The sequence below is a fragment of the Ochotona princeps genome, chromosome 1, assembly GCF_030435755.1.
Source record: "Ochotona princeps isolate mOchPri1 chromosome 1, mOchPri1.hap1, whole genome shotgun sequence".
In the NCBI taxonomy this organism is placed as follows: domain Eukaryota; kingdom Metazoa; phylum Chordata; class Mammalia; order Lagomorpha; family Ochotonidae; genus Ochotona; species Ochotona princeps.
Window position 1 is genome coordinate 104,351,679 of NC_080832.1, and position 14,400 is coordinate 104,366,078.

A 14,400-nucleotide genomic window follows, 5' to 3' on the forward strand; every position below is an offset into this window, starting at 1 on the left:
CACACACGCAAGGCGCGCGCGCGCGCGCACTGGCTCCCCGCAGCCCGGCTGGCCTGGGGCCTGGCCGCGCAGGCGCCCGGAGAAGGCCGCGTGCTTGGGGTTGTAGTGGGGAGGCGGCGCTCGGCCGGCGGGGCCTGCGGCGGGAGATTCCGGGGCTGCAAGAGCGGTACGGTGCCGGGAGCGCGCCGGGCTGTTTGCTGTCTTCTCGCACTACCCACCTCCTCTGCGCCCAGTCCCTTTCTTCGCGGCAGAAAGGGACGCACCTTCCTCCCCCCCGCCATCCCCCGCCGCTCGGTGGGTGAGAGAGGTGGGAGTGGGAGCACCGTGGGCCCTTTGCGGGCTGAGGGACCGGCGGGAGGTTCCCGACCTCCTCTCTCGGAGTCCCCACGGCTCTGCGTCCCCCTCCCTGGGTGGGTGTCCAGGCGTGCGCTTTCTTGCCTTGGGGAAGTTGGGGATGTGGCTGGTCCCCCGGCGCGTGTCCTCTGCTGCTGGGTCTTGCTTCCTGCTTCTGCCCCTGCCCTGCTGGGCCCGGCGGCTCCGCGGCGTCTGTCAGGCTGGTGTGTGTGTGTGCGCGCGCGCGCGCGCGCGCTCGAGAGCGCGCAGCTCCCGGTCTAGGGGCTTCCCTGGTTTCTCATTTCACAGGAGTCTGCGACCTGCAGTGATTAAGCCTGGAGAAGGGACGGATCATCCAGACACAGCAAGTGCTGGGTCCGGGTTCCTGGAAAGGGGCATGGTGCAGTGCGGAGGGCGAGTTGCCTTCCATGGTGGGCGGCCAGTGCACCTTGCCACCGCTGGAGACAGAATGGGCAGAATTTCTAACGAGGGTTTTCAAGGAAGAAATACATTCACCGAGGCTTGCTTAACAGTTTGGGGGAGGCTTAAAGCTGGGCCTCAAAGCTCCTGCTGGACAAAAAGGCTTCCTACCCGGAGTATCCGGTTCTTGTAGAGGCGGTGATCTGTAGTTCTGTGGCCTGCTGGCTCTTCAGCGTTCATTAGTTATCTGTGGAATGTACCTGTAAGGTTTTGAGTTATTCTAGGTTGAATGTGCTCCAAGCTGAGTCCCGTAGGAGAATTGGAAATTAGTGTAGTCGATGAGAGTTGTCATGTAAAGAATGGGGCAGGTGTTTTGCCTAGTGGTGGAAACATGTGAATACCTGGGTTCAATTCTCAGCTCTTGTTCCTGGATTCCAGCTTCCTGCCCTGGGAGGTGACAATGATGGCTCAAATATTTGGGTCCCTGTAAAGGCCCTGGATTCATTTCCTGGGTTTGGCCTGGCGGTTGGGTTAGTTGAAGAATAAGCCAGCAGATGGTTCATTCATTTTCTCTACAAATTTTGAAAATGGAGTTAGCATCAGAAGATGCTGACTTAGTAGAGATATGTTTTAGTATTTTTACTTTGTTTTGTTTGTTTTTAAAGATTTGTTTATTGTTTTTAAAGATTTATTTATTTTTATTGGAAAGTCAGAAGACAGAGAGGAAGATCTTCTGTTCGATGATTCACTCCCCAAGCGGAACTACACCAATCTGAAGCCAGGAGACAGTTCTCCCACCTGGGTGCAGGATCCCAAGGCTTTGGGCCGTCCTCGACTGCTTTCTCAGGCCACAAACAGGGAGCTGGATGGGAAGCAGGGCTCCTGGGATTAGAACCGGTACTGATATGGGATCCTGGCGTGTGCAAGGCGAGGACTTTAGCTGCTAGGCCATTGCGCTGGGCCCAAAATTAATTAATTAATTTATTTTTAATTGGAAAGTGAGATATACAGAGAGGAGGAGAGGCAGAGAGGAAGATCTTCCGTCCATTGATTCATTCCCCAAGTGGCCACAATGGCCATTGCTTACCTGATCTGAAGCCAGGAACCTGGAGCTTCTTCCTGATTTCCCACATGGTTTCAGGGTCCCAAGGCATTGGGCTGTCCTCAACTGCTTTCCCAGGCACAGAAACAGGGAGCTGGATGGGAAGTGGAGCAGCTGGAATCCTGGGTGTATGCAAGGCAGGGACTTCAGCCACTAGGCTACTGTGCCAAGCTGCAATAATATATTATTGAAAAAGAGTGACAGAGAAAGGTTTTCCATCTTCTGGTTCACTTCCCAAATGGCCATAATGGCCAGGAGCCTGGAACTGCATCCATGCCTGGCACATGGTGGGTGGCAGGGACCCAAGCACTTGGGCCGTCTTTTGCTGCTTTCCCAGGCACATTAGTGGGGAGTTGGATATGGCTTAATGTGCTAAGCCAACATACCAGTCCGTGGGTATTGATTCTTGACACCTGCTTGAGGTATGAGGTCTTCAAAGGTATTTCTCTGTGCCAGGTTGGCTTCGTTTGAGAAGCATTGGTGTTCTGTATGCTCCTCCGTGCCTCTTGTCCTCAACCTGTGTTACTGTTCAACTTGTCCAGGAGCACACCATTGCACACCAGGACTATGCGGTACAGGACAGACAGAGTGGTCTCTCTAGCAAAGGGACTGCCCAGAAAGAAGAAAGTTCACTCTTTATTCCCTGGACATGGGTGCAGTTGACCAATGAGAACTTTGCTGGGAGTAGGAAATGAGTTGGCTTTTTTTTTTTTTTTTTTTGGTTAGGGCAGTTTTTCAGCTGTGACAGACAGGAAGATGGGGACCAAGCTGTCTGGTGGACTGCCTGGTGGGCGGAATCTTGTAGGTTTGGATTCCCGTGGTTGGTTTGGCTAGGGGCAGGCAAGCAGTTTAGATGAGAAGGAATTGCTGTTGTGTTACATTTTATTTGTTTGAAAGAGCCTCACACACGCGCAGAGATCTTGCCTCTGCTGGCATAGTTTCCAAATGCCTGCAACATGGAGCATGGCCAGACCAGGACCAGGAGTCAAGAACCCCCAGCTGGGTCTCTCTTGAGAATGGTAGGATCCCAAGATCCCAAGAGCTTGGGCCAGCACTTGCTGCCTCCCAGGCTCATAAACAGGAAGCTGAATTGGAAGCCTGGAATAGGCAGGACTTGAACCGGGTTTTCTCCTATGGGATGCAGGTGTCATAAGTGGCTTGCAATGTCTGTCCCTGCTACAGTTTATAAAAAATTTTTTTCTTTTATTTGAGCGGGGAGGGGGCTTGGAAGAAATTCTCCATTTATCCTTAGAGTTTCTTGAGTGTATAGTTTCTGTGGAGTTTTAAAGATTTATTATTTTTTTTTTTGAGAGGCAGAGCAATAGAGAGACAGGGGTCAGATCTTTGCTGTTTCACTCCTCAGGTGCACTCTAGTGTGGGATGCTGGTATCCCAGAAGGCACCTTAACCCCTGTGCCACAAAACTGGTCCTTCCTGTGGCGCTTTATGCATGTTGTGTTCTGCATGGTTGTGAAACTCGTGTGAGCCATTGTTTTCTGAAACAATAGGATTCACTCTGAGGCAGAATAGCGCTTGTAATGAATATCTGAATGACAGACCAGAGTTACCTAGTTTTTGGGCCACTGGAGATGACTAGAAGTCATTTCTAAGACATTTATTTTTATTTGAAAGGCAGAGTTGCAGAGAGAGAGGAGAGATACAGAGATCTTGCATCTGCTGTTTCACTCCCCAAATGGCTGCAGCAGCTACAGCAGGGCTGCTCTGAAGCTGGAAGACATGAGTTTCTTCTGGGTCTCCCAAGACCTGGGTCATCCTCTGCCATCTTACCTGGCCATTAATTGGGACCTGAGTCAGAAGTGGAGCAGCCGGGACTTGAACTGGTGCCCACAAGGGATACCACCACTGCAGGGGAAGACTTAACTGCTCTTTCACAGTGCTGGTCCCAGAAATCATTTCTTATATATTATTACTCTGAAAATGTTTTATTTATTGATTTATTTATTTCGTATTTAAAAGGCAGAGATAGACACACAGACTTGAGAGCTCCCATGCATAGTGGCAGCTGAGGTTGGGCTGGGCTGGGAGCTGGGGACTCACTGCAGTTCTCCCACATGGACAGCAGGGACCCACCTACCTGAGCTAGTAACCTGCTGACTCCCAGGTAGTGGAGCCGGAACTCAAACCCAGGCACCTGATGCAGCAGGCAGGCATCCCAAGGAGCCTTTTAAATTGCTACACCAAAAGCCTGTTCTGTATCTGTTTTTAAAATAATATGGTTATGAATCTGAACATGTGATCAATTCTTTAGCATTTCTGCCTGTGCCTGTTTTTTTCAACTCAGCTGTTTTGTTGTTTTAAAAAGCTAGGCAAGCAACAGCTTAACCTGTTGTGCCTTAACCTCCTGCACCACAATGCCAGCCCCCTGCCTGTACTTACTTAGGGCTACCATCTTGTAATCAGTATCTGTCTTCAGGGAGTGTTTATGAACTTGGTTAAAATCCTTCCCTGAAATCCATTTAAAGCAAAAACAAACAAAAAATAAACTAGGTAGAAAGAGAAGACGCTTCCAATCTGCTGGTTGATTCCTAGAATGCCCACACAATAGCCAGGCTGAAGCCACCAGTTAGGAACTAAATCCAGATCCCCCTGGGTGGATGGAGGGACCTCAGGACTTGAATGATCACCTGTGGGATCCCATGCTGTGCCTGAGCAGACAAGGAATTGGGAGTGGAGGTGGGACACCCACGCAGGCACTTTGATGTGAGAAGTGGGTGGCCCTGTGGGTGTCTCATCGTGTCTCTAGGCTTTCCTCTATAGAGTGTAGGCTGTGGCTTGCTCTGGCGTGAACCAGTATGATTTTTACATGTGTGGTAGCACTGAGGTCTTATGGCTGCTATTCAGATCTCATTGGAAACAATGTATACGTGTTTCTAGACCTTTGATACTAAGTATCACATTTGCTGGCTCTCAAAGCTCAGTCTACCTCCCTGTGGAAAGCAGAAATGAGGCCCAGTGCCCAAGTCCTCAAGTCGTCCTCGGGAGCCTGGGTAAAGGGCACCAGAGAAACCCCCAGCCCCAGCTTGGAGCTTTTCTGGAGCTGGGCTAGTCACAAAGCCAGTCTGTGTGTTTATTCATAAGCTAGTCCCTCCGCTGCAGCTGTGTGCCAGGCGCTGTCCTGCACCCTGAGGGTCTGGCCCCTGCCCTCCTGAAGGTTCATCCCAGTGGGACCTGCAGTGTGATGCTGAGTCAGCCATTTGCCCCTGTGTCCCCAGAGCCCACCGTCCTCCCCACCTCTGCAGCCAGGGGGAAAGGCTGGAAAGTTGAATAAATCAGGATGGCAAAATGAGCAAGCTCTTGGATTGCAGGAGCTAATTCTCTTCCCTTTCCTCTACTTACTCTTCCTCTCACCTGTCATTGTGATTTCAGTCTCTGATTTAGGAGGCAGAGAGGGCAGGCTTCGTGGCATTCCAGGTGAGGACTGCATGCAGTGTTGTCATCCCATATGGGTGCTGATTGGAGTCCCAGTTGCTCGCTCTTTTCTTTTCTTCCTTCTCTCTTCTTTCTTTCTTCCAAGATTTATTTATTTATTTACTTTTTAAATATTTATTTTATTTTTATTTGAAAGTCGCATATATGGATAGGAGAGACAGAGAGAAAGATCTTCCATCCGATGTTTTACTCCCCAAGTGAGCAAAACGGCTGGTGCTGCGCCAATCTGAAGCCAGGATCCAGGAACTTCTTCCAGGTCTCCCACACGGGTGCAGAGTCCCAATGCTTTGGGCCATCCTCGACTGCTTTCCCAGGCCACAAACAGGGAACTGGATGAGAAGTGGAATTGCTGGGATTAGAAGCAGTGCCCATATGGGATCCCGGCGCGTTCAAGGCGAGGACTTCAGCCACTAGGCCACGCCGCCGGGCCCAGATTTATGTATTTTTATTACAAAGTCAAATGTACAGAGAGGAGGAGAGACAGCGAGGAACATCTTCCGTCCGCTGATTCACTTCCCAAGTGTCCCCAACAGCCAAAGCTGAGCTGATCAGGAGCCATGAGCCTCTTTTGGGTCTCCCACATGGGTGCAGGGTCCCAAGGCTTTGAGCCATCTTTGACTGCTTTTCCAGGCCACAAGCAGGGAGCTGGATGGGAAGTGGGGCCTCTAGGATTAGAATCGGTGCCCATATGGGATCCTGGGTGTATGCAAGGCGAGGACTTTAGCCACTAGGCTACTGCGCTGGGCCCAGTTGCTCTATTTTCAAGCCAACTCCCTGATAACGTGCTTGGGAAAGCAGCAAAAGATGTCCCAAGTCGTTGGACCCCTGCATCCACATTGGAGACCCAGAAAAAGCTTCAGACTCTTGACTTTAGACTCGCCCAACTTTGGCTGTGTGGCCTTTTGGGTAGTGAATAAGCAGATGGTAGCTCTGTCTTGTTGTTGCTCTCCTTGTAACTCTTAATTCTGCTTTTTTCAAATAAATCTCTAAAAATAAGTAAAATAAAATTGAAGGTTGGTACTCGGTACCAATCAGGAACAAACGGAAAGCCGCGTTAGGCCTGGAGGCCTTACTGGCCATGTCTGAGGGCTGGGGTTGTAGAGGAGACTGTGTCCAAGACAAAGCATCATAGGTCTGGGGGGCATGGCCTCGGTCTACAGCGCTGTGTGTGCTCAGATGGACCATGGGGTCCATCACGATTGCTGTGAAGGAAATCGCTGACTCTGTTGCTGACCCAAAGCAGTTACCTGGTGTTGGGATGGCTGTTTTCTCAGGGTGAGCTGAGATTCCAGGGGCTTGAAAGGAGGCCTGGGCTGTTCTGTGACCTTGGGCCTAGCTGGGCTGTGTCCCACGGCCTGTGCTGTGGCTGAGAACCCTGCAGACTGCAGCCCATTGTGTGGAACCATGGGTAAGGGTCAGGATTTTGTATTTCCCTTGTTTATTTTATCTGACAGATCTTTTTTTTTTTTAATTATTTATTATTTAACTTCATTAATTACATTGTATTATGTGACACAGTTACATAGATACTTGGGTTCTCCCACCCCTCCCCAAACCCTCCCACCATGGTGGATTCCTCCACCTTGTTGCATAACCACAGCTCAAGTTCAGTTGAGATTCCCCCATTGCAAGCGTATACCAAACATAGAGTCCAGCATCTTATTGTCCAGTCAAGTTCAACGGCTTCTTAGGTATACCCTCTCTGGTCTGAAGACAGAGCCAGCAGAGTATCATCCCAGTCAATTGAAAGCTCCAACATACCATCAGCAAAAATTTACATCATTATGGAATTAATTGACATAGTAATGAGTAACCAATATGTTAAAAGTAAATGCGAGTTCCCAGCCACTTTCTGTGACCACCTCACCTATACTTCAATTTAGTTTATACACAACATATAACATTCAAAACATAACATGTTATACATAACATCATATCATCTTAAATTAAGGCAAACATGTGGTATTTAACCTTTTGTGATTGGCTCATTTCCCTTAGCATTATGGTTTCCAGTTTGGCCCATTTGGCCACAAAGAACTGCATTTTGTTTTTTTTAATAGCTGAGTAGTATTCCATGGAGTAGATGTACCATAGCTTTCTTATCCAATCCTCTGTTGATGGGCATTTTGGTTGCTTCCATGTTTTTGCAATTACTGATTGTGCTGCTATGAGCATAGGAGTGCATGTTGGTTTCTCATAAAACAAGTGTTCTGGATATATTCCTAGGAGTGCTATTGCTGGATCATACGGTATGTTGAATTTGAGTTGTTTGAATATTCTCCATACTGATTTCCATAGAGGCTGTACCAGCCTGCAGCCCCACCAGCAGTGGAGTAGGGATCCCTTTTCCCCGCAACCTCGCCAACAAGTGTTGTTGGTGCTTTTATTCATGTGGGCCAGTCTTACTGGCTTTAGGTGGTACCTCATTGATGTTTTAATTTGGATTTCCCTTATTGCCAGGGAACTTGAGCATTTTTTCATATGTTTATTTGCCATTTGGGTTTGTTTCTTTGTGAAGTGTCTGCCCATTTCCCGTGCCCATTTCTTGAGTGGCTTGTTTGTTTTGACATTTTGGTTGTTTTGTAGCTCTTTGTATATTCTGGAGATCAGCCCTCTATCACCTATGTCGTGTGCGAAGATCTTCTCCCATTCTGTGGGTTGCTTTTTTACTTTGTTGATTGTTTCTCTAGCTGTACAGAAGCTTCTTAGTTTGATGAGGTCCCAATTGTTTATTTTGGTCTCGATTTCTACTGCATTTGGAGTCTTTTTTAGGAAGTGAGGGCCTACCCCTAAGTGTTCCAGTGTGTTTCCAACATTTTCTTCCAAAAGTTGGAAGGTTTCTGGATGTAGGTTTAGATCTGTTATCCATTTAGATCTGATCTTAGTGTATGGTGAGAGATGTGGATCTATTTTTTTGTTTCTGCAGGCTATTAACCAGTTGTCCCAACAGCATTTATTGAACAGACCTTCCCATTTGCCTGGATTGTCGTTTGTCTTTTTGTCAAAGATTATTTGGCTGTATCTGTGTGGGTTTCCTTCTGGTGTTTCTATTCTGCTCCATTGATCTTCCTCTCTATCTTTGTGCCAGTACCACGCTGTTTTGATAACCACTGCCCTATAGTATGTCCAGAGGTCCGGAACTGTGATTCCCCCTGTTAACTTCCTGTTCTTCAGGATGGTTCTAGCTATCCGTGGTTTTTTGTGCTTCCAGATGAACCTTTGGATCAATTGTTTCCAGTTCCATGAAGAATGTTTTGGGCAATTTGATTGGGATTGTGTTGAATGTATATATTGCTTTTGGCAGTATAGACATTTTAATGATATTGATTTTACCTATCCAGGAGCATGGGATGTTACTATCTGACAGATCTTGATTTGCACTCCTGTTTACCAGGACCTGCTGGGATAGAAATGGAGTAATTCCCCTCAACTCTCAAGTGTTTATCTGAGGAGCAGAGTTAGAAAGGGAGATGCTGGGCCAGGCTGAATCCAGGAACCTGGGACCACATCTGGGTCTCTTGGGTGTCAGCAGCCCAAACACTTGGGCTATTTTGTGCTTGTGAGGTGCATTAGCAGGGGGCTGACCTGAAGCGGAGCAACTGGGATTCCAACTGGTGATCTTAATGGGATATTGGTATTGCAGGCAGTAGCTTAACTTGCTGTACCACAGTGCTGGCCCCTCTTCTCAAATAGTTTCAGTCCACCGTTGCTTGAACCCACAGGTCTGGAACCCATGGAAAGTTTGAAATTTTTAAAAAAGATTTTATTTATTTTTTATTGTAAAGTCAGATATACAAGAGGAGGAAAGACAGAGAGAAAGTTCTTCCATTTGCTGATTCACTCCCCAAGTGGCTGCAGTGGCCTGAGCTGAGCTGATTCAAAGCCAGGAGCCTCTTTGGGGTCTCCCACATGGGTGCAGGGTCCCAAGGCCTTGGGCTGTCCTCGACTGCTTTGCTAGGCCACAAGCAGGGAGCTGGATGGGAAGCGGAGCATCTGGGATTAGAACCAGCACCCACATGGGATCCTGGTGCGTGCAAAACAAGGACTTTAGCTGCTAGGCTACCATGCCGGGCCCTGAAAATATTTTTTAAAAGATCTGTGCTGAACAGCCTTTTCTCTCTTGTCATCATTCCTTAAAGAATTCTGTGTAATGACCATTCCACAGAGCATTTACGCTGCATTAGGTGTTCAAAGCAATCTCGATGTGGTTTGAGTCTAGGTAAGGTGCAGATCCTTTGCTGTTTTGTATGAGGGATGTGCACATCTGAGGTGTGGCTATCTGAGAAGTCGCCTGGACCTTGTGTGGAAACTCGGGGACAGCTGTACCTGAGAAGTGACAGTTCTGTGCTTCTGAGTTCATGGGAAGACTCACTATTATCCATTTGATGTCTTAGTCCTTTGGATTTGGGGCTGGAGGTCAGAGTCATAGCTGTGAAGGAGCTTCATGGAAGTGATCCTTGGCACTTGTTCAGAGCTACAGTGCTGTTTTGTCCTGTTTTATCTTGGAAAATGCACGTGAGGTAACCCTATTCTTAACAAAGCAAGAGTAATATGAGAGTTGGAAAATGCTAATGCTGAAAGGCAGATGGCTGTGTGTACTCAATTGCATAAGAGTATGGGTTCCGGAAACCAACTGTTGAGGTTCAGAGTTCAGCCTGGCTGTGTGAACTTGGTCAAGCTAGTTACCTCTCTGGGCCTTGATTCCCTGTGTATAGCAGGGACACTAGTAACAGTATCCATCTCAGGGTTTTTGTGAACTTTTAATGCAATGGTCGTGAAAAATACTGTAGCTACTGATTTGACAAATGATCCAGAACAATTAGGAGCCCAGATAACTCTGAAAGCTGACTGTCCTCTCCCCACCTGTCCCAGGGACGCTTTTGTGTGCAGTGAGCCTGACTGGCAGAGTGAGGTTTCAGCATGAAGTGATGGCTGCTCGGACTGAGGCTGGGTCCTCTTCTGGCTCTGATTGTGTCCTTGACTGCCTGCGGGGCGCTGCGTGAGTTACCTGGTCAGTCTGTCTCCCAGCGTCCTGCTCTGTGAAAGAAGATGTGGCATGAAGACGAGCAAGGAAGACAGCTGGGTATGGAGAGCCAGGCACTGTGCTCATTGCTTTGTGTAGCTGGCCTCCGGGCATCCTCCCAGCCAGCAGGTGCCCTCAGTATCCCCAGGTTGTAGAGAAGCTATTGCAATTCAGCAGCTTTGTCCTTTGTCCAGGGTCACTTAGCCAAAGAAAGTGAAGCTGGCCTCCTCTCCTGAGGATTTCAGAAGTGGCTGTCTTGTTTTATGTTTAACATTTCAGATCATAGGTATATTTTAGCCAGTGCTTCATGGAAAACACTTGAGAGTAAGTTTGGGATTTGAAGCTAACTTGTAGTTAATGAGCATTTATGGAGTGGCGTTTTAGGTCTTTCTGTACAAGTACTTAGTGGACTTTCTCCTCACCCCTGTTAAATTGTACCTGCGGTGCTTTGAACTTGCATGAAGCAAAGCCATGTGTCAATACTACAGTGTAGAGGCCTCTCTTGACAGGGCTCTTGGCGTCTGCCTTCCTGGTGGCGGGACAGGGTGCTTGGTGGCTGGAACCATGGCTGTGGGCAGTTCCTAGCCATGCCTTGTAGTGGGGTCAAGTGGCAGGACCCTGGCGCCTTCTGTATTTGTCGGTGCCCAGGAGGACAGGGTTGAGCTGTGCCAGCTGGAGCAGCCAGTGTTGGGCTGTCGGCCCTGCCAACTCCATCTTGCTTCCCAAAGCCCACCTGCAGCTGGAATGTGAAGGAGGAAATTTTCTATGGTGCAGTGCAGTTTGGGAGACTGGCCTGGGCCAACTTATGGCACTGACCAGGCAGGGGCACCCTTCAGCTGTGTTTTGCTGGCCTTAGGCTGTACAGGTATGCTGGCCTTCACTCATGGGGTGAGGGGATGTAGTAAGATAGCCTGGGCAGCTGCTTTAGTAACCAGCTGTCTTTTAGGGATTGCAGGAGGCACACTGGTGGGACCTCCAGGAGGACTTGGGAAGGAGTTGCTGGCTGGGTGTGTGCCTGCTGAGGGGTCACGCTGTCCTCTGGCCCATGGAAGACATTCTCTGTGCTGTTGTGTCACCAACAGCAAGAACTGTCACGGGCCAACTCTGGCTGCCTGACCCCAGCCTCAGAACATGAATCAGCAGAATCGGAACTGAATTGCGTCTCATCCTCTGTGTCACTTGACCGCTGAGATTTGTATTGAGTGACTAATGATCTTGTGCTGGAAGTGCCACCTCCCACACAAATCCCTGGGGAAAGCCAGCTCTGAGTAAGGGCTCTGGCTTGGGAGTCAATCCCTTCCCTCCCTTTTTCCTGCAGGATTTGCCACCTTGGGATCCATGGCTTTCTCCCTTGGGCTGTGGCCCTTTGGCTGTGTCAGCCGAGCCCTGAGCCAGCGCTGTTTCAGGTAACTTGTCCCACTGACTTCCCAGAACTGGGTCTTTGAGTCAGTCTCATCTAGGGCTGGGAGTGGCATCCCACAGAGGTGAGCACAGGGGCGGGGATGCTGAAGGAGGGCAGAGGGGGATAGGTGGGGAGGTGGCATTGCTGTCAGGGTGGGCCAGGGAAATGGTCTAGGGTGGAAGCTACTGCTCTGCATTCTTTGTAAGATGCAGTCTGATCTCTCAACCTGGTCATCCCCTCCATGTACTCAACATGCATTTTTAAGAACAGGAAAAAAAAAAGTTTTTAGTTGCAAAACCAAATTCATACACCTGCTTATTACCAGAAATTTAAGCTTGATAGACACATGTGAGCCCCCACTGTTGGGGGCATGCTCCTTGGCAGACATAGCTTCCACCTTCCCCCTGCCACATATCTGCGCCCCTATCCCTCCTGTCTCCGGAGCCCCATCCTTGCCTGGGCTGGTTGCACAGAGAGGAGCATTGCTTCCAGCACTGAAAGGTTCTGAAGTTTGGCCAGAGGTGCTAACCTGGAAACAAATAATTCTAGCTGGAGGCCTACAGGTGCTAGTGAGGCCTGGGGCCAGAGCTGCTTGCTACAGAAGAGAAGGCAGGAGTGGGGATGCTGCCTCCCCAGGCAGACACGGAAGTAGCTCCTGCCCAGCCTCTATGGGGAGCTAAGAAGGACTTGGAGAACTCCAGTGGCTCCTGCCAGCTACTGGGGCACACAGGGGTGCCTGTGTGAGTGCTGAGATGGGGGACTTCCAAAGGTAGGTAAATCGGGAGCAGGTTAGCAGTGTAGATGGTGGGGAAGTATGGAACAAGTGTGAGCAGGTAGTGTTGTCAGTTGTAGAGTGTGCTTTGTCAGCAGAGGGAGGCGTGATGAGACCCAGTTAGGACGTTGAAACCATGGTGTGGATGTAGAAGAGGGAGCCGGAGCGGAGGAGGATGTTTGGCGGTGCCGAGGGAAAGGGCCAGAGCATAGGCAGCTCCGTGGATAGGATGCAGTGGCTGCAGGGAGCTGAGGGGCCAGAGGTAATGGATAAGATGCTGGAGGTTCCAGAGAAGCTAGCAGACACAGCAGCAAGGTCACCTGGGACCTCCTCAGTTTGCAGTTGTCTGTGTGTTGTAAGGAGCTCAGAGAGTAGAAAACCAGGGCTAAAATAGAGCTGGAATTTATTAGTTGGCAGCAACACGAGTAAGTGAAATTTCCCAGAGAGAGAGTGAGAACAGGTTCCTAGGATCGCTGGAGCATTGGTTACCGGTTTGCTTATTCATACCTCGTCTGTTCCCCATGGATGCCCTTCCAGATAATAGGGAGAACTACCTAAAAGGAAGATCAGGACTGTGCTGTGTTTCTAGTTTCTGCCACATTGTATCCAGAGACTTCTAGCAAATTCATGTCTCTGTGTCCCACCAGCACATGTGTAAATGAGGATGTGTGGGGAAGTAGCTTTTGCAGGCCAGGCTGGGGAGAGGTATAACCCGAGGGGATTCATTTGGGAAGTAGTGGCTTTCAGACCAAGCTTCTGAGGGGTCTGTCATAATGTAAAGGCTGTGTCCTCATTAAAACGCTTTCCAATGGAGACCTTGACACACTGGTAGGAGCTGTTGGTACACGCAGACTGCTGGGTATGGCTGTGGCATTCGCGGCTCTGCCTTCCATCTGGGCTCCTGCTTGTGCAATAGCCTTGCCCTCTGGGAGGGCCTGCACCCATCACAGCCTCTTCTCTCCCTCCCAGCACCACGGGCAGCCTCAGTGCAATCCAGAAGATGACACGGGTCCGTGTGGTGGACAACAGTGCCCTGGGGAACACACCATACCACCGCCCTCCTCGCTGCATCCATGTCTACAACAAGAGTGGGGTGGGCAAGGTGGGTGACCAGATACTGTTGGCCATCAAGGGACAGAAGAAGAAGGCGCTCATTGTGGGCCATCGCATGCCTGGCCCCCGGATGACCCCCAGATTTGATTCCAACAACGTGGTCCTCATTGAAGACAATGGGAACCCTGTGGGGACCCGGATCAAAGTACCCATTCCCTCCAGCCTGCGTCAGAGGGAAGGCGAGTACTCCAAGGTCCTGGCCATTGCCCAGAGCTTTGTGTGAGTGGAGCCCGGGCCTGTGGCTGCAGGGGGACTTACCAGTGGGTGGTGCTGGAGCCTGGGCCATGCCGAGAGGGTGTCTGGGGCTACATGGCTGTTCTCCTTGGGCCAGGTAGCAGCCGTGTGACAAAATAAACATTTCTGTGTTTGTTTTCAGAGCTCTTTATTAACACTAAATCCAGTCGGGGTTGCTCAGCCAAGTCTGGCCTCACACAGCGGCCTTCTCTGCATGGTGTGGCGTGTCTCTGGCATGCACCCTGTACTGTGAGTTCATCGAAGATGACCCAGCTGAAACATCAATTTATCTTTAAACTTCTTTACTTTGTCCACTGATTCATCCCTCAGAGGGCCCCAGCAGTTAACACTGGTGTGGTTCAGGACAAAGCCAGGAGCCTGGAACTCTAGCCAGGTCTCCCACATGAGTGTAAGGGTCCAAGTGCTTGAGCCATCCCTTGCTGGACTCCCAGGCTGTACATTAGCAGGAAGCGGGTTGGAAATGGGTAAGTCCAGACCCAACCACCTACTTTCACAGGGGCTGCAGGTGCTTTAGGCAGTGTCTTAGCTGCT

General features: G+C 49.7%; 1 protein-coding gene across 3 annotated transcripts; it reads left to right on the forward strand.

Annotated features, from left to right (window-relative positions):
• Nucleotides 1–19: 19 nt before the first annotated feature.
• On the forward strand, nucleotides 20–13,989 carry MRPL14 (mitochondrial ribosomal protein L14). Of its 3 annotated transcripts, none has more exons than XM_058662462.1 (3): nucleotides 20–166; nucleotides 11,646–11,733; nucleotides 13,471–13,989. In XM_058662462.1, the coding sequence occupies exons 2-3, from the start codon at nucleotides 11,666–11,668 to the stop codon at nucleotides 13,835–13,837; spliced, it is 435 nt and encodes a 144-aa protein (XP_058518445.1). In that variant the 5' UTR covers nucleotides 20–166; nucleotides 11,646–11,665; the 3' UTR covers nucleotides 13,838–13,989. The 3 variants fall into 3 exon arrangements, with proteins under 3 accessions (XP_058518445.1, XP_058518449.1, XP_058518451.1); XM_058662466.1 differs by lacking the exon at nucleotides 20–166 and adding an exon at nucleotides 168–294; XM_058662468.1 differs by lacking the exon at nucleotides 20–166 and adding an exon at nucleotides 389–410.
• The last annotated feature ends 411 nt before the right edge of the window (nucleotides 13,990–14,400 follow it).